The following is a 19,995-nucleotide window of genomic DNA, read 5'->3' as shown; positions in this document are numbered from 1 at the left end:
CACACTCTCTCAAAAGTAAATAAACATTAAAAAACCCCCACATTTCCATATATTACTCTGTGCTTATCTAGGTAAGCATACTCTTAATTCCCTATTTCACCCATCCTCCCACCTCCTCTCTGCTAAACATCTGTTCTCTATAGTCAGAGTCTGTTTTCGTTTGTATTTTTTATTTCTTAAATTCCACATATGAATGAAATCATGTGGTATTTGTCCTTCTCTGACTGGCTCATATTGCTTAGCATTATACTCTCCAGATCCTTCACGCTATTGAAAATGGCAAGATTTCATTCTTTTTTATAGCCGAGTAACATTCCATTCTCCATATATACCTCTTCTTTATTCATCTATTGATGGACACTTAGGCTGCTTCCATAATTTGGCTACTGTAACAATAATGCTGCAATAAACACAGGAGTGCATATATATTCCTTTGAATTAGGGTTTTTGTAATTTTTTGGGAAAATACCCAGTAGTGAGATGACTGGATTTTAGGGTAGTTCTATTTTAATTTTTTTTAACTTTATTTATTTTGAGAGAGCGAGCGAGCGAGAGAGAGCTAGAGAGCAAGCACAAGTGGGGGAGGGGCAGAGAGAAGGAGAGACAAAATCCCATCCACGTCATCAGTGCAGCTTGATGTGGGGCTCGAACTCACAAACCATGAGATCATGACCTGGGCCAAGATCAAGATTCAGACGCTTAACCAAATGAGCCACCCAGGCGTCCCTTTAACTTTCTGAGGAACCTTCATACTGTCTTTCACAATGGCTGCACCAGTTTGCATTCCAGCCAAGTGCATGATGCCTCCCTTTTTCCCAACATCCTTGCCAACTCTTGTTTTTCTTTTTTTGATTTGAGCTTTTCTGACAGGTGTGAGATGGTATCTCAGTGAGGTTTTGATATGCATTTCCCTGATAACTGATTTTCATATATCTGTTGACCATCTGGATGTCTTCTTTGGAGAAACATCTGTTCATGTCTTCTGCCCATTTTTAATTGGATTGTGGTTTTTTTGGTGTTGAGTTGTGTTAAGTTCTTGATATACTGTGGATACTTACCCTTTATTGGGCACATTATTTACAAGTATCTTCTCCCACTTGGTACGTTGTCTTTTTGTTTTGTTGATTGTTTCCTTTGCTGTGCAGAAGCTTTTATTTTGATGTGCTTCCAACAGTTAATTTTGCTTTTGTTCCTCTTACCTCAGGTGACCTATCTAGAAAGATGTCATTATAGCCGATGTTAGAGAACTTACCGCCATACTCTCTTCTAGGATTTTTATGGTTTCACTTCTCACAATGAGGTCCTTAATCCATTCTGAGTTTATTTTTGTATATAGTGTAAGAAAGTGGTCCAGTTTCAGTCTTTTGCACATAGCTGTCCAGTTTTCCCAACACTGTTTGTTGAAGAGACTCTTTCCCAATGCATATTCTTGCCTCCTTTGTCAGATTAATTGACCATATAATTGTGGGTTCATTTCTGGGCTCCCTATTCTGTTCCATTGATCTAGGTGTCTATTTTTGTCAGTACCATACTGTTTCGATTACTACAGCTTTGTAATCTGAAGCCTGGAATTGTGATACCTCCAAGTTTTGTTCTTTTTCAAGATTGCTTTGGCTATTTGGGGTCTTTTGTGGTTCCATGCAAATTTTAGGATTGTTCTAGTTCCGTGAAAAATGCTGTTGGTATTTTAATAGGGATTGCATTACATCTGTAGATTGTTTTGGGCAGTATAGACATTTTAAACATATTTGTTCTTCTAATCCATGAACATGCAATGTCTTTCCATTTCTTTGTATCGTGTTCAATTTCTTTCATCACTGTTTTACAGGTTTCAGAGTACAGGTCTTTCACCTATACTCCTTATTCCTAGGTATTTTATTACTTTTCGTGTAATTATAAATGGGATTGTTTTCTTAATTTCCCTTTGCGCTGCTTCATTATTAGTGTATAGACATGCGATGGATTTCTGTATATTGATTTTGTATCCTGTGAACTTACTGAATTCATTCATTAGTTCTAGTAGTTTTTTTGGTGGAGTCTTTATTTTTTTAATGTTTATTTATTACTGAGAGACAGAGACAGAGCCCAAGCATGAGAAGGGCAGAGAGAGAAGGAGACACAGAATCTGAAGCAGGCCCCAGGCCCTGAGCTGTCAGCACAGAGCCTGACGCGGGGCTCAAACTCACAGAGGGCGAGATCATGACCTGAGCCGAAGTGGGACACTCAACCGACTGAGCCACCCAGGTGTCCCTTCTGTGGAGTCTTTAGAGTGTTCTATACAGTATATAGAATCATGTCATCTGCAAACAGTTGAAGTTTTACTTCTTTCTTACAATTTGGGGGACTTTTATTCCTTTGTCTTATCTGACTGGTGTGACTAAGACTTCCAGTATTATGTTGAATAAAACTTGTCTTCTTCCTGACCTTAGGGGAAAAGCTTTCAGTTTTTTACCATTATGATGTTAGCTGTGGGGTTTTCATATAAGGGCTGTATTATGTTAAAGGATGTTCCCTCTAAACCTAGTTTGTTGAGGGTTTCTATCCTGAATGGTTGTTGTATGTGGTCATATTTTTTTCTGCATCTATTGAAACAACCTTATGGCTTTTATTCTTTCTCTTACTGATGTGATGTATCATGTCGATTGATTTGTGAATATTAAGCCACGCTTGCATCCCTGGAATAAATCCTACTTGCTCATGGGGAATGACTTTTTTAATGCATTGTTGGATTTGGTTTGCTAATATTTTGTTGAGGATTTTTACATCTATGTTCTGTAGCGCTCTCTTTTTTATTTAGCAGTGTGTTTATTTGGTTTTAGTATCAGGTTAATATTGGCCTTGAAGAATGAATTTGGAAGTTTTCCTTCCTCTTCTATTTTTTGGAAAAGTTTGAGAAGAATAGGTTTTAACTCTTCTTTAAATGTTTGGTAGAATTTATCTGTGAAGCTGTTGGATCCTGGACTTTTGTTTTTGGGGAAATTTTTGATTACTGATTCAATTTCATTGCTGGTAATCTATATGTTCAAATTTTCTGTTTCTTCCTGCTTCATTTTTGGGAAGTTATATGTTGCTAGGATTTTATCCACTTCTAGGTTGCTCAGTTTGTTGACACATAATTTTTCATAATATTCTTACAATCCTTTGCATTTCTGTGGTGTCGGTTATTATTTTTCCTCTTTCATTTCTGATTTTGTTTGAGTCCCCTCTCCTATTTTTGATGAGCCTGGCTATAGGTTTATCAATTTTGTTGATCTTTTCAAAGAACCAGCTCCTGATTTCATTCATCTATTTTTTTAGTTCCTAGATCATTTATTTCTGTTCTGATATTTATAATTTCCTTCCTTCTGCTGGGTTTGGGTTTGGGTTCTTTTTCTAGCTCCTTTAGGTGTAAGGCTAGGCTAATATTTGAGATTTTTCTTGCTTCTTGAGGTAGGCTTGTAATGCTATAAACTTTTCCCTTAGAACTGCTTTTGCTGCTTCCCAAAGATTTTAGACCACTGTGTTTTCATTTTCATTTGTCTCCATGTGTTTTTTGATTTCCTCTTTGACTTGTTGGTTGATTCATTCACTGTTTACTTGCATGTTATTTAACTTCCATGTATTTGAGCTCTTTTCAGATTTTTTTCTTATGGCTGATTTCTAGTTTCACTGCATTATGGTTGAAAAGATGCATGGCATAACTTCAATCTTTTTGCATTTGTAGAGATTTATTTTGTGGTCTAATATATAATCTGGAGAATATTTCATGTGTACTTAAAGAATGTGCATTTTGCTATTGTAGGATGGAATATTCTGAATATGTCTATTAAAACACTAGTCCAATGTATCATTCTAAGCCACGGTTTCCTAATTGATTTCATCGATGTAAATAGCATGTTAAAGTTCCCTACAATCACTGTGTTACCATCAGTTAGTTCCTTTATATTTGTTACTAACCATTTTATGTATTTGGGTGCTCCCATTCTGGGTGTATAAGGGTTTACAATTGTTACGTCTTCTTGTTGGAGTCCCCCTTAATGATTATGTAGTGTCCTTCTTTGTCTCTTGTTACAGTCTTTGTCTTAAAGTCTATTTTGTCTGATACAGCTATTGCTACCCTAGCTTTCTTTTCACACCCCTTTGCATGATAAATGTTTCTGCATCCCCTCTTTTTCAATCTGCATGTGACTTTGGGTCTGCAAGGAGTTTCTTGTTGGCAGCATATACACTGGTCTTATTTTTTTTTTTAATCCCTCCCATCACCCTATGCCTTTTTTTTTTGGAATGTTTAGTCTATTTACATTCAGAGTAATTATCGAGAAGTCTGTATTTATTGGTATTCTGTCATTTGTTTTGTGATTGTTTTTATAGATCTTCTGTTTTTTCCTTCCCTTGCTCTCTTCTCTCACAAGTTGGCTTTCTTTAGTGATATATTTGGATTCCTTTCTCTATTTTTTTTGCATACCTATTACCAATTTTTGATTTGTGGTTACCATTAGGTTTGTATATAACATCTTCTGAACCACACATCATTTTAGCAAAACGAAACAGGGAGGATGTTTAAGTATTTTCAAAGAGTTGAAGGCAACAACAAAGCACAGTCCAACTCAAGCCTGAAAGAAGACATTGTAAATTTTACTAGAGGGTTAGCAGACTGGCAAAAAAAAATTATTTAATGTGTAACATGAATCAAAGGGATAAGAGCTGGGAATCACTCATTTGGAGAAACTGGATTTGGAGTCCTATCACTGATGGAGAATCAAGTCCTGTGATCATTTACCTGTCATTAAGGAAACCAGTCTCAACTTTCTTCAGTTGGGAGGATACAATTATTTCCTCAATTGGTAAGTCTTTTACCTTATTAAGCTCCAGGGGGCTAAAAATCAATGACACTGACATATTAATTCAAATTTTAAAATCATCTGTACCTATTTGGTATTCTATGTTCTGAAAGTAATTAAAGTAACTTGCCACAGAGTAATCGGTTACCCTTGAATTTCAATTTAAAATGGTTAAAAGATCAATTCAGTCTTGTGATTTTATAAGCCTCCCAATAATGGACTATTTAAGAAAACCAAGCCTCATATCTATAAGTTTAATTAAACTTAAAAGGTTATTAAAGTACTTAGAGAAGTTTATTAGACAACTGAGGTACCTATAGGGAAAACAGGATATATTAAGTTTAAAATGAAGTTTGGCATGTTTAAAATTAATTATATTTGAAGACCTTTAAAAGCAATTATATAGTTGGATTTGTAAACTGGCCTTAAAAATTCAGGGAAGAACTAAGTTTCTGAATTTGTAACTTTAATAAATCTAATATATTTTTTAAAGGCAGTCCCTGAAAAAAAAATAAAAAATCAAATAAATAAAAACAGTCCCTGAATAATGGTTTTTATGCACAAAAGTTATCAAGGGCACCAAAAACAACTCACTGATATAATCCTAACTGCTAAAGAATATAATCAATGGCCTTAAAAGAAGACTTCTTTGCCTCTCTTGATGATCACCAGAACGATTTGCAAGAGAAACTCAAAATTTAAGATCACATCTGCTGAATTTCTTAGTACCTAAGAAATGTATGTTAAATAAATGATAATGGACAGAAATAATTATTAAATGAGACTGAGGGAAAACATATGAACATGAAACCAACTACAAAACCCAAACTATTTTTAGGTCATTTCCCAATGTTGGTAGATTGGTTTTGTACTTGTAACAATATAGAAGTATAGTTGATAACACGCAAGCAGTGAAAATTCTTAGTAATTAGACTAAGGGAAACCAGACTAGCAATATTTCATAAAAATATAAAACCAATGATGAAATGTGAAATTATTTCTGTACAACAACAAAACCCCCAATTAATCAGAATTCCCTTAGCATTCTAGACAATTGGTATTTTGTTACCAGTTCATATTACCTGGATAGAAGGGCAATATCTAATTTTCACAAATGAGCCAAACAGGTATGATATATTAGAAAATGGAAACATAGGACAAGCAAATATACCAAAGGTGGTATGTTCTCAAACCACAACGTAATTAAAATAGAAATCAAGATAAAAAGGAAAGCCCCCAGATATTTGGAAATTATACAATATACTTTTATATAAGTGCCAGTAGTTCAAAGAAATCACAAAGGAAATTAAAAGATATATGATAATGAAAATATAGCAGATCAAATTTGTGGAAAGAAATTTATAGCTTTAAATGCCTATACTGGAAAGGTAAAAAAGGTTTAATCAATAATCCAAGCTTCCACTTTAAGCCAAAACAACATAGGCACATTAAACCCAATTAACTAGGAGAAAGCATTAGAGATAAAAGTAGCAATGAATGATATGTTTGTACTATCATTAAGAAGAATAAAGCCAAGCTACCCACTAAGAGAAAATATTTGTAAGACATATGTAACAAAAATTTCGTATTTAGTATATCTAAATAGTTCCTATAACATAAAAATAAGAGACAACCCATTTTAAGAAATCAGCAGAAGATATCACAAAAGCATCTGGCAAAATCAGAAATTAAATAAAACCATAAGATACTGCTACAAACTGCTAGAAATGTCTACAATGAAAATGAGACAAAGCCAAATGCTGGCAAAAATGTGGAACTGGAATTCCCATACTCTGTGAGAATTCAGAACTTTGGCAAATGGTCTGGCAGTTTCTTACAAAGTTAGATGTATACCTACCCCTTACTCAGCAAATTCTACCCTTCAGTAGATAGGCCAAATGAAAATAAACATCCGCAAGAAGAGTTACACAAGAACGTGCACAGCATCTCTGTTCACAATGCTAAACACTGAAAACCATTCAAGTGTCCACCAACAAGAGAATGGATAAAGAACCTGTGTTATATTCACACAATGGAATACTACTCAGCAATAAAAAGCAGCAAACCAATACATTCAACAACATTGATAAATCTTGTGGCTGGACACAAGAATATATTTGAATTCATTTATATTAAATTCTAGAACTAATTGCTGGTGACAACAGTTGGGTATACTGATTGCAAAGGGAAATAAACTTTCTGGGTAGATGTTAATGTTCTATATCATGATAGCAGTGTGAGTTACATTAATACACTTATACATCAAAATTAAAATTGGTTCATTTCAATGTATATAAATTTTACACTGAGAAAGGCCTATTAAAAAATAATTGAGTTGGGTAGGGAATGGTCTGAGGCATAGATAAAACACGAATGGCAGTTACAGTGCTAATAATTGAAGCTGGTGATGGATACATGGGGGTTCATTATTCTATACTGGTTACTTTGTATATGTTTGAAATTTTCCATAATGAAAAGTTAGAAAAAAAAAAAAAGGAAACGGACTAATTTCTGAGTCTTTTTATTTAATTAAAACAGGACAATCTTATTTACTACTCGAATTAAAATAGGCAATCACCTAAATATGGTTATTTTACATTAGCAAAATCCTAATAATAAATTTAACTGGATTGTTAAATTTAAGTAGGGCAATCTATGACTCCCCATGCTATTTTTTGGGCCTTCAACCAATGATTATTTTCCATATATAAAGTTATAGCTTTGATTTTTTTAATATACAAGCACACAAAACACTTTTATTCTTGTTAATTTCCTGATGACCTAAAAGAAAAAGTTATTCAAGGAAGTATTAAATTTAATAGTTTCTACAAGTATGGCCTACTCTTATAGCCAAAAGTATTTCTTTAAATCTGACTTGTTCCTTTTGAATTAATTTGCTAGGAAAAAAAGTCCACTGAATATGTAAAAGTATTTTTAGATGTAGGATAGAACAACAGATCTCGTTAACTCCTATTTCTACTCTATTCAGTTCTCACTAAATTGAATTTTTCACTAGTACGGTATGTTTAGAAGTATAAAAAACATTCCCAATGAAGCTTTTTTGCTATCAAGTGAAGATGCATCTTAGTATTTCCAAAGCTTTGAGTTAAACATACTGTTAATACAAAAAATTGCCCTCTTGGGTTTTCATAAGTTCTCTCACCACAATCAATAACTAGCTAATTTTTACACTCTTCAAACATTGTTCATTCAGATGGTGTGTTAAGTTTTACTGTTAGTTATCACATGCCATTTTGAGATTATTAGCAATGGAGAATAGAGGTAAAAAACTTGAAATTTTACAATATATAATGGTTTTTATATGTACACATTTATACTGTTAGTATACTGCCTAGCACAGAACTGATGCAAAATTATCTATTAATTTTTCTAAGGATACATTAACTGATGTTCAGAATTAGTCCTGAAAATGTGTTAAGACTATAGAAGGGAGAATTACATGGATTAAAAAAACAAAAAGCAGCTTTAGTTTTTTGCCAAGGAATTTAGCACATTTATGGAATTTGGGGCTAAGAGAAACTCTAAAAATCAACGTTTAATCTCTTTACACCTAAGAATACTGAGTCTCCTCAAAATTAAAATGGCTTGATTAAGGGTAATGAACAGCAGAGTCAGAATTAAAATTAAAACCCATGTCTTTGGACTCCCAATCTATAGCTTATCCCTTAAACACCACCAGTTTCTTGGTGTCAAAACGCAACTCAAAAATATGGATTTTCTTTATGTATTATGTGCTACATTTACTAACTTGTATACAATTTCAGAATTCTTGTCAAAACTGTTCTACTAATTCCTATCACTGTTTAAAACCATCTGTATGGCCTTCCAATGTCTGCACCTAGTTTCAGCTGTAATATTCCTAGCTACCACAAGGAGGAGATTTTGTTCAAAACGCCACAGCTCAAAAGCAGACAAACCGATGACAAGAACTAGGACTTTACTCTCAAATTCATCCATTTATTGTAAAGTACCACTAATTAGTCACTATGCTAATGGAAACTCTTCCATATTATCTGGTTCTTGCATAGTGTAATACATTCCAAAGCTTTATAAAATGTGATCTAAACTGTACATTTGAAGCAGGCTTTAATGGAAAAACTAATTCAAAACAGGCTCAAGAAATGTACAGAACAAGTACAATCTTGCTTACCATTTTTGCTTCTGACTGTACTGGCTGAGGGGAGGAAGGACCTGGAATTCCTGGAACACTAGGCACCATGGTGACTGGCCGAACAAGCTATGCAAAATATATTAACAAATAATTGCTAGAGAATATATTCAATATGAGATTTGTGCTATATCTGCGCAACGGTTATACAAATTTGAGAGTTCAGAATCAGAAAACTATAAACCCTTATTGATCTACTGTCCTGATTTATCTTTTAAAATTTGTCAATTTCCATAAAAGTTCACAGAGAGTGTCCTTATAAACAATTCCTGCAATAGTCAAAGTACCATGGAATTACTGGACATGTGTTTTCGTACACATATATTCCTAAAGAACAGAAATCTGTGTTAATAATTGAATTCTACAAATCTAGTCAAAGTGAAATGGGCTGAATAAGGAATAAATTTCTTAAAATTAAAAATACAAGGAAGAATTTGAGAAACTTAACAGAAGACCATGGGGGAGGGGAAGGGGAAAAAGAAAAAAGTTAGAGAGAGGGAGGCAAACCATAAGAGACTCCTGGATACTGAGAACAGACTAAGGGTTGATGGGCATTGAGGAGGGCACTTGTTGGGATGAGCACTGGGTGTTGTATGGAAACAAGGAAAAGAAAATTTTGAGAGGATGGAAAAACATTTTCTAACCAATTAATTATGTTTGTTTTGAATGGTATATGCTGTCATTATAAATATGAATAAATACACACCACTAACCCCTAGTAAGTATTTTTTTGGATTCAGTTTCATAAACGAATCAAGCAGCCCTAGATCAGTTTACAGAGTCTAAACCTCAAACTTACCGGGACTGCAGCTGGAACATGCACATTAGAACTTGTAATTGATGCGGGAATAGCAACAGGCATGGTCTGTCCATTAGGAAGATGCAACAGAAGAGGAAATGGGCCCGGTACAGGACTAAGAAAAATAAAAGAAGAATAATTAAAGGTAAGAAATCCTTATCAGCCACTTCTAACAATATGAGAGTATTTTTACTCCTATTATCATATTATTTAAAAATAAATTTTCTAACCACTGCAAAGCAAATTACAAAATTTTATTATTTTTAATTGTATTCTAAATACATAATGTATATAGCAGTGTGGAGAAACAACAGGTCCAAAAAACAGGACAATCTCCAATATGCTGAATGAGAAAAATTCTTATCAGAAGGTCTTGAGGGTCACCTGGCTGGCTCAGTTGGTACAGCATTTAACTTCTGATCAGGTAAGTTGAGCCCCGTGTTGAGTGTAGAGATTACTTAAAATGTTTGGGAAAAAACCAATGTCTTGACATATGTTTAAGAACTGAAAAAAATGTCATCTGCTGGAGTAATTTTATGTATTCTGTGTGAAATAGCATGAAAATTAGAGACCACCTTAAATTCACATTCAATGCGATTTTTTTTTAAATTAAGTTTTAGATATTTATTTTCTAATCTATTAGATAACACTAAGAGAAAAAGACAACCCAAGTACTTTTTCCAAAAATCAAAGCATGCAGAACATGATTAACATACACACACAAAACTAAGGCCACAATTTGAATTACATGTCGTGGGAAAAATTGTGACAAGAAAAACTTGATTAATAAACAGTTCAATGACTGGCCCAAATCATCACTTACACGATTGGCCTGTTGGAGGATGGTGCCTGGGTGATCACAGTACTTGAGGTTGGTGAAGGTACTGCTTGCTGAATAATTACACTGGAGTCAGAACTTGTAAGCAGCACATTGGGAACCTGTAATGATGCTGGACGAACGATAGCTGATGTGGGCTGTGCAGTTTGTGCCAATGGTACCTCCTATTTAGTGATGAAATAAAAAAGGGTGGGATTTAAAATTATAAGTCAATCCGGGGTGCCTGCGTGGCTCACTTGGTTAAGCGTCTGACTTTGGCTCAGGTCATGATCTCGCGGTTCGGGAGTTCGAGTCCTGCAGCAGGCTCTGTGCTGACAGCTCGGAGCCTGGAGTGTGCTTTCAGATTCTGTGTCTCCCTCTCTCTCTGGCCCTTCCCCTCTCAAGCTCTGTCTGTCTTTCTCTCTCAAATAATAAATAAACATTAACAAAACATTTTTTTTTTAATTTTTCTTTTCAACGTTTTTTATTTATTTTTGGGACAGAGAGAGACAGAGCATGAGCGGGGGAGGGGCAGAGAGAGAGGGAGACACAGAATCGGAAACAGGCTCCAGGCTCCGAGCCATCAGCCCAGAGTCTGACGCGGGGCTCGAACTCACGGACCGCGAGATCGTGACCTGGCCGAAGTCGGACGCTCAACCGACTGCGCCACCCAGGCGCCCCAACAAAACATTTTTTTTAATTATAAGTCAATCCATGAAACTTAAAAGTGAACAGAATATAACACACTTCTAAAAGCATCTACATGCGTCGGGCTTTGTGTTGACAGCTCGGAGCCTGTTTCAGATTCTGTGTCTCCCTCTCTCTGACCCTCCCCCGTTCATGCTCTGTCTCTCTCTGTCTCAAAAAAAATAAACGTTAAAAAAAAAAAAATTAAAAGCATCTACAGAATAATACCCTCCCCCAAAGTAATGTCCAAAGTTATTTAAAATTTTACAAGCTAAAGTTATTAAAAAGAAAATTTTAGAAGTAGCTAAAAAGCGTCAAATATAACGTTCATATTTGAATTTAAAAACACCTAAAAAAATAATAAAAATAAAAACATCTGAGTGGTGTTTTTTTTTTTCCATACTACTTGTTTTCCTATCAATCCAGAAACAGGCTAAGTAACTTGGCTATGATTCCATGAACATTTCTGAAAATCCATGAGACCGCCTAGTCCTACTCCATCATTATACTGTAAAAAGGGGAAACAGATCCAGAGAGACTGATACAAATTAGTAATAGAAATGATTAAAAAATTTTAATACAATTGTTTGCTACAACAATTTATTAATGTCAAAAGGTCAAGTAATGTTGATATCCTGAATGTAAAATAATTACTGGAGTGAAATCTTTGCAAATTAAAGAAAAACACAGAATTTGTTGAGTTAGCCAGGACCTTAAAGATGGTCTTTTCCCCAGTTTTACAGATTAGGAAGAGATTAAGAGCTTTACCTAGAACTCCTTTTACTAGTTAGGGTAAAAATTGGGTCTACTGTGTTCTTAGAATTAGTCTTTATGCTGCCTCTTATTATCAAAATCTTATTTAGCTACATAGGAAGAAAAGATCAACTAGTACTATTGGAACTTCATTTATTCCACAAGTTTGAGAATTTATAGCATGCCCTCAAGGGCTACTGGGAAGAAAGAGACAATTAACAAGTAGAACAAGAAAATCCCAAATAGTAGTATGTTATAAAATAACAGTACAACATAATAAATCATGAAAGATTAACTGAGGGAAGGTTGGGGTTGGCTTACTTTAGATAGCATACATAGTGAGGTGAGGTGAGCTTTTCTGCAAAAAAATGGTGCTGGATGAACAGATACTGAAAGGACAGCCGGGGAAAATTCTATCTAGGGAGAGGGAAGCAATACCAAGAGTAATGTCTTTAAGGTAGGAAAAAACTTAGAATATTTGGGGAATACACCAGAGTGGCATGAAGTGAAGGTCGAATGGGCAGACAAGCTTAGATCAATGAGGCCTTATGAAAGGACTATTAGTTATCTTAAATGCCATGGCTAACCACTGAAGGATTTTAAGCAGGAAAGTAACTATATAATGTATTAATAATAAAGCTACCTATAGAATATTGGAGATGGAAGTAGAAAGTCCAGTTAGAAGTAATTATTAATAATCCAAGTAAAAGATGATGGCTTGGGACTAAAGTGATGACACTGAAGATCAAAGAGGATAAATTAATATTTCAGAAAGTAAGTCTGATAAGATTTGCTATTGGTGTTGGTGTGAAGAAAAAGAAGAAACTAAGGATTCTTGACTTGAGCAACTCAATGGGATGGAGAGAAAATTTACTGAGATAGGGAGAATTATGGAAAAAAAATCAAGAGTTCTGATTTAGATGTATTAAGTTTAAGATGTCTTTCAGTCATAGAAAAGGAAATGTCAAGACGGGAGTGAGAGATGAATATGGAAATCCAGGAGATATCTTGGTTGATAGAAGTTGGAGAGTCATCAGCATGTAGATGGTTTTTAAAGTTATGGTCTAGGTGATCTCACCTAGGAAGAAAAGTGAGAAAGAAAAGTGAAGAGGGCCCAGAATGGACTTTAACAAATTGGCATGGCTATGCCCTGCCCAGGAGGAGGCTGGAATGTAGCAAGGATTACTCCTGAAAGAAGCTGAAGCAGCAATGAACAGCGAAAAACTGTTGAGTGTGAAGGGACTGGCACGATCTTTAGGAAAAAAGATATTCATATCAAAGAGTTAACAATATTTCCTGTAACTGTGATAATGTGGAAACCTTTATGTCCAAAAAAGAACAAGATAATTAAATACATTAAGATAATGATAAAGTACAACCATTAAAAATTATGATTTTGTGCGAATGTAAACTGGTATAGCCACTCTGGAAAACAGTATGGAGGTTCCTCAAAAAATTAAAAATTGAGCTACCCTATGGCCCAGCAATTGTACTACTAGGTATTTATCCAAAGGATACAAAAATGCTGACTGAAGGGGCATATGCACCCCAATGTTTATAGCAGCACTATCAACAATAGGCAAATTATGGAAAGAGCCCAAATGTCCACTGACTGATGAATGGATAAAGAAGATGTGGTATATCTATACAATAGAATATAACTCGGCAATCAAAAAGAATGAGATCTTGCTATTTGCAACAATGTGGATGGGACCAGAATGTATTATGCTAAGCAAAATAAGTCAGAAAAAGATAAATATCATACGATTTTACTCATATGTGGAATTTAAGAAACAAAACAGATGAATACAGGGAAGCAAAAATAAGATAAAAACAGAGAGGGAGACAAACCATAAGAGACTTAAATACAGAGAACAAACTGAGGGCTGCTGAAGGGGTGGCTGGGTAGGGGGATGGGTCATGGGTGATGGGCATTAAGGAGGGCACTTGTTGGGATGAACACTGCATGTTATATGTAAGTGATGAATCAATCAGATTCTACTCTTGAAACCATTATTACACTACATGTTAACTAACTTGGATTTAAATAACATTCTCAAAAAATGAAGAAAATTATGATTTTGGAAATTTTCTAACGATGTGGGAAAATGTTCATTAATGCTGAATGTCGAATGCATGATATAAAAGTAAACTCGGATCAGGATGCCTGGCTGGCTCAATTGGTAGAGCATGTGACTCTTGATCTTGGGGTCATGAGTTCAAGCCCCATGATGGGTGTACAGCTTACTTAAAAAAAAATTAAAAATAAATTTTTTAAATTAAAAAGTAAACTAGGATCTTTCTTCGAATTTTTCTTGGTATCTATTTATCCTTCTAATGAGCTATTCACTTACACAGTATATTTGTATAAATGCATGCATATATCTAGGAAAAAATGTTTCAAAATATTAGTATTTCTTATCACTCAATTATGGGCTAAGAGGAGATTTTGGTTTTCTTCCTTATATTTTTCTATATTCTTAAAGTTTTTATAAAGAGACTCGCTTTTATAATTAGGAACTGAGGAAAACACCCCACAAAACATCTAAGGTCAAAGCCATGTCATCCTCTGCCATGACAGAAATCCATTAATCCATTTATGGTTTTAGAATAAAATAATCTACACAGAAACATTGTCAATGCCTCTTCATTGTGCCACACATAGCACCCCATGTGTTCATTAGATGTGCTTATGAAAAAAAGCAATCAAGAAATACTCACAATAATGGTTACTCAACCCATACTATAGCCCAAAGGGTCCCAAATTACCAAGGTATTCAAGATCCAGGAATAAGCCCTAAATTGCCTACAAAAGGCCTGTACTAAGACAGTATCACCATCACCTCAGTTGGCAGTACCAAAGACCCATTGCTGAGAATGAGTATTGCTTTAGCCCTTAAAAAGCCTAAATAACCTTGGTTCGAGCAATTTTTAGTAGTAAAGAAAAAGCTGTCACTATATAAGAGCAGTGAAGAATAGGGGCGCCTGGGTGGCTCGGTCGGTCAAGTGTCCTACTTCACCTCAGGTCATGATCTCGCAGCTCCAGATTCTATGTCCCAACCCCCTATGTCCCCAACTCCCCCGCTTGCACTCTCTTTCTCTCAAAAATAAACATTAAAAAAAAAAAAAAGTAGCAAAGAATAAAATAACAAAACCCAGAAAAATTAAGTTTTTATAAATTTGTGTAGCCTTTAAAAAATAAGTTTTATTTAAAATGACTGCTGTCCTCCCCTGTAATTTTTCTGTGTAATAAAAAGCCATTTTTTTTACAAAGGTGACGTCTTCTTGCCCTGAAATTTCCATGAGTATTCACAGGCTTTTACATATAAGACTATTACAACCTGACACTCAATTATGTACAACTTGTTACATTAACATTTTATGTAAATCAAATACTAAACTTTACTTGGGGTGATTTTCTACCAAAAATGCAAATTTCTAACCTTTTCATCACTGGTAGTAGATTCTGGGTGAGGTAAAGGACTATCTTGGTGAGTTGTTTCTACAACAGAGGGCTCCTCAATTTTGCTTCTTATAATGGGTGTTGCAAGAGGGGATAAATCTAGAGGCATCTAAAATACAAACGTTAAAAGAAAATGTTAGGAATTCCAAAATGCCAATCAGCATTTCTAAAATAAGAAAGCAGGAAGTGTTAGCTATGATTATCGTTCTGTTAGAAGTACTCTTTTTTTTAATTTCATGGTTAACAACATACTTTTTTAATGTCGTCTTCTGAGGCTTTCTTGAATTCATTCTCAAATGGACTTGCCAATTCATTAAACAAACCCACTTCTTCACAGTTTTTCAAGAATCTTGTTGGTGTTGGGGTCTGATCTGAAATAAACGTCAAGAAGCAATCACATAGATTTAAATATCATGCAGGACCCTAAAATATAGCTAGTAAATTAACAAATTAGCAGGACTGGTTCAATCAGCTGTTAATTCTCTTTGGAAAGACCTCTTCCTTTAAAGCAAACAAAATTTGGTTAAGTTTTTGTTGCAGTTCAAGATATTTCCTCCAACTTTATGAACCATAAAAGTATGAAAAAAGTCCTTCTTCTTCCTTAGTCCAGACCTTCTCTCTGAGTAGAGTGACAAGCATCTTCTACTCAGAGATCAACTATTATCATTATTTAAGGCAGTAAGAATTTTAAAAATTTTACATTATTAAAAAATTATGATTGTTTAAAATACATGCAGTTTGGGGAAAACTAGGACTAGAGCATGTATCTTCACTCTAGCCTGGCCCTTCCACTAGTGTTCATAATCTATTACGAAAGCAAGCTTAAGATAAAACAGAATTTTTAGGAGGTAGATCAAAATACTACAAGGAAGAAAAAGAAGGTTAAAACAAGAGCCCTGAAACAAAAACAAACCAAAACAACAACAACAACAACAAAAATAACCAACCCTCCTTCCTTATTACTATCGGCTAAAGCCAATTTTCTATTTTAATGCATTTTTCAAGTTTGGAACAAGGGGCTATTTAAGAGTTACATATTTATGTAAAGTTCTACCTTAATTTCTAGGCAGTAGAGGAATAGTCAACTCTATTTTCTCACAACTTGGAATATTTTAACTATCCTTGAATATGTGCTTATGCTATGTACATTAACACATATACTGGTTATAGAATAAATGCCAGTTAAGGTCCATGTTGAATAAAAAATAGTATTTTTATGGACTCTGCCTATTTGGTCTCATAATTTTCCAGGCTATTTATTCATACTGACCAGAGTTGCTGGCACACTGAAATTCTATTCACATTCTATGCATTTTAACTTACAGGTTGTATTAGGAATCTAGCCTAAATTAAATACATGTATAAGGATGAATCCTGGTTTAAGATTTTGTAAAATTAAAATTCATATATTTGTTAAATACTGTGCCCCCAGAATGGGCATTACTTATTGTTTCATCTCTGCCCCACATATATCTAGAGTAACGATATGCTTACTACATATAAATATATTTAACACTAAAATGACCTACATTTCACACATATTATGTATAATGTAAGCCTATTTCAAACACTACTAGTATTATCTAAATTACTGAAGAGACTCTCTCTTGCCATCATTTTACCTGTTAGTCTACAACATACGTACCCACTAACCCTCAAAAGACTTCTATAACTCTATCACAGTAATGGCTCAGAATACTCATATCAGTTTAAGTCCATCATAGCTGAATTAGTAAACTGAATATAAATCTGACTCTTCTATTCACATGCAAAAGGTCTATCTCACCTCAACAGAAGGCTCCTAATTTGTGTTAAAGGGAGAGAAAGAGCTTAAAAATAACCATGTTTTATGCGTATGCATTATTAGTGATTACTGGAATGATGAAGCCTGAGAAAAGAAACATCAACACAGGCATGGTTTAAACATCAACGGTTTAAATATGATATGCAGTGGCTTATGGCTACTGACCATCAAATATATACCACACACATCATGCATTATACAGTAATGCTAAACTACTTATTTCAACATATGTTAGTAAAAAAATGGTCAAGTGCTGTGTTTGAACATGTTCTATTTTTCTACTGTAATAAAGGTAAAGCAACAGGAGATTTCTAGAAACCAATCCCGAAACATTTTTAAGTTGAAAATTTCCAGACATTGCTCTAGGGCAAGAAGTTTCAGACAAGCAAAGACCTTCATGCCTAGGAGAGTGAACTGTCCAGGTTGTTGTTACTTTGTTTGACTGCTTTTTTTTGGTTCTAGCTCTTTAGATCTGATGTATACCATTTTAAAGAAATGTATAGCTCATTCTTCTCTGCTTCCTTTTATGGAACTAAAGATACACTGAGCATTCTCTTTCATTTTTCCTAGTTTTTGACAAATTACCAACTTTTTGTTACCTCAAATTTTTTCGGTACAAAAATTATGATACTGAAAGTACAGGAAAAACCATCTGCCTCATTATCTCTCCAGAGCACTGCATATGACAATTTCTATGCTGGGTATTAATTTCAAAATATTCATAATATTCAGATATCAGGGTTAATTCCAGACTTACAAGCAGTATAACCCAAACTTGAGAAAAGAATAATTTAGGGGTGATTCTGAATACTTACGACTTTGTGGTTATGACACTAAAGGGTCTGAAATTTATATAAATATATTAAGTTTTATATGAAACTTTGTTTTCTTATCATGATACTTATAAAATATAGAAAGTGCAGTAAAACTATGCGTATTATGTGTGTGTCCATACACATAGACGTGTGTGTATATATATTTAAATACCAAAAAAGGGGCAGCTAATACAGCATGAAAGGACAATAAAACAATGCATGAATTTTCTCTTTTCACATATTGTGAAAGATATTCATCTGCTTATGTAATACTGTATGTTCATAGGCTCAAAACACAAGAAAAGCAAATACTGAATTTAGGCCCCTTTATTGAGAGTATTTTACTAACACAGATGTTTTAGTCCCAAAAGAAATATAAACAAATTCTAGTGAGCAAGTCAGCTAATTGATCTCTCTCCAACAGGAGAAGCTTGATCATTTCCTATCTTCCCACAGCATTGTAAACCAGGTGTAAAAAGCTAAAAGAAACACTGACTAAACATCACATTAGTTCAATTATCAACTAAATGTAAATTCTGGAGATGCTATAAAAATGCTCCTGGGGTTCTAAATTAACTTCCCCAAAACTGACATTGAAATCTACATTTGAAAAACCACACACAAAAAAAGTGAAATGAATGGTCAGAAGGAAACATGAAAATGTAATGGGTAAAATACATGTTGCCAACATTTACTGTAAATGAATTGGAATATCACCAGACTATATTATTTACAGAGAATACACAAAAATTGTGCACATTCCAGGTGAAATATGTATATAAGCTATTAATAAAAGCATATACTAACCAGCCACAATGACACTGTCATTACGTGCTGGACCAAATTTCAGTGTCATCTCATGTTTATGTTTATGGACAGCCAAATGATCCTCGTTGGTAAAACGCTGTGGCAAAAAGTTTTAAAATATAGTTAAGATTTTCAATTTGATCAAATAAGTAAAATGATAAGGAAATTCATTTCCACAACATGTAAAACCACCATTAACAATGAAATAGTTTGTTAACTATAAAAGAATCTATTGTTAGTATAAACACAGAAGACTTCATATAATCATAGAGAAACCCATTACCCAAGAATAAGCAATACTGATGTATTACTAAGTCACAAAACTCATCTGACTGAGGCAAACTCATAAAACCTGAGGCAAAGAAACTTCATATAAATTTCATTTGGATACTAAAAACAGACCACTACTGATTTTTTCTTTTTTTTTGCTTTATCATAGTAGAAATATATATTCCATGGTACAATGACTTCTGAGGAAAGCACTGTATTGACCCAGACTTCAGGTTACTTACCACTTTTAAAATGAGAATTCTCTTATAAAAATATTATTCCCAGACAAATTAAGAAGTAAATCAGGTTCTTTATGTTACCACGTTAAAAAAGAATGCTTTTGTTATAATCCAACAAAGAAATAGCAACCAATATAATAAGCTAGTTCATTTTAAAATAAAATTATGTCTGGACATCAACCTTTATGAAGATGCTCCTTATCGAGCAACAATTATAACTGAAAATAGGGAGCACTTATATTTTATTTCAGAGCAATAATTATAAAATGCCACATTAAGAGATATAAACTCTCTGTTCTACATCCTTATAAACGGGAATGTTAAAATTATACATATTTGAACTCAGTTCCCCTAAACCATCAAAATGGATTCCTTCTCTTGTAGAAATATTACTCCTGAATAAATTAAGAAGTAAATCAGGTTCTTTATGTTACCATATTAAACAAAAATGCTTCTTGTAATTCAGTGAAGAAATAGCAATCAATATAACAAAGCAGTTCATTTTATAATCCAGCTCTTTCCCACTCAAGTG

The 19,995-nt window shown here is 34.1% G+C and overlaps 1 protein-coding gene across 7 annotated transcripts in view; it reads right to left on the bottom strand.

The window, feature by feature from the left end:
* ATF2 (activating transcription factor 2) overlaps positions 1–19,995 on the bottom strand; it is an 81,287-nt gene that overhangs the window by 25,124 nt on the left and 36,168 nt on the right. For 5 of the 7 annotated variants that reach the window (XM_019460164.2, XM_019460149.2, XM_019460158.2 and 2 more), the window contains 6 exons: positions 18,955–19,051; positions 15,781–15,899; positions 15,509–15,637; positions 10,632–10,810; positions 9,809–9,923; positions 8,992–9,078 (listed from right to left, as the gene is read on the bottom strand). In XM_019460164.2, coding sequence (XP_019315709.1) covers positions 8,992–9,078; positions 9,809–9,923; positions 10,632–10,810; positions 15,509–15,637; positions 15,781–15,899; positions 18,955–19,051 — 726 coding nt within the window. Of the gene's footprint in view, positions 1–8,991; positions 9,079–9,808; positions 9,924–10,627; positions 10,811–15,508; positions 15,638–15,780; positions 15,900–18,954; positions 19,052–19,995 lie in introns of those variants that run through there. The other 2 variants (XM_019460166.2, XM_019460183.2) reach the window with 2 other exon arrangements.

This window comes from Panthera pardus, unplaced genomic scaffold (assembly GCF_024362965.1).
Source record: "Panthera pardus isolate Hobbes unplaced genomic scaffold, ASM2436296v1 HiC_scaffold_10, whole genome shotgun sequence".
NCBI lineage: Eukaryota > Metazoa > Chordata > Mammalia > Carnivora > Felidae > Panthera > Panthera pardus.
Note: the sequence above shows the minus strand (reverse complement) of the source record. Positions and strands in the feature narration are given on the sequence as shown.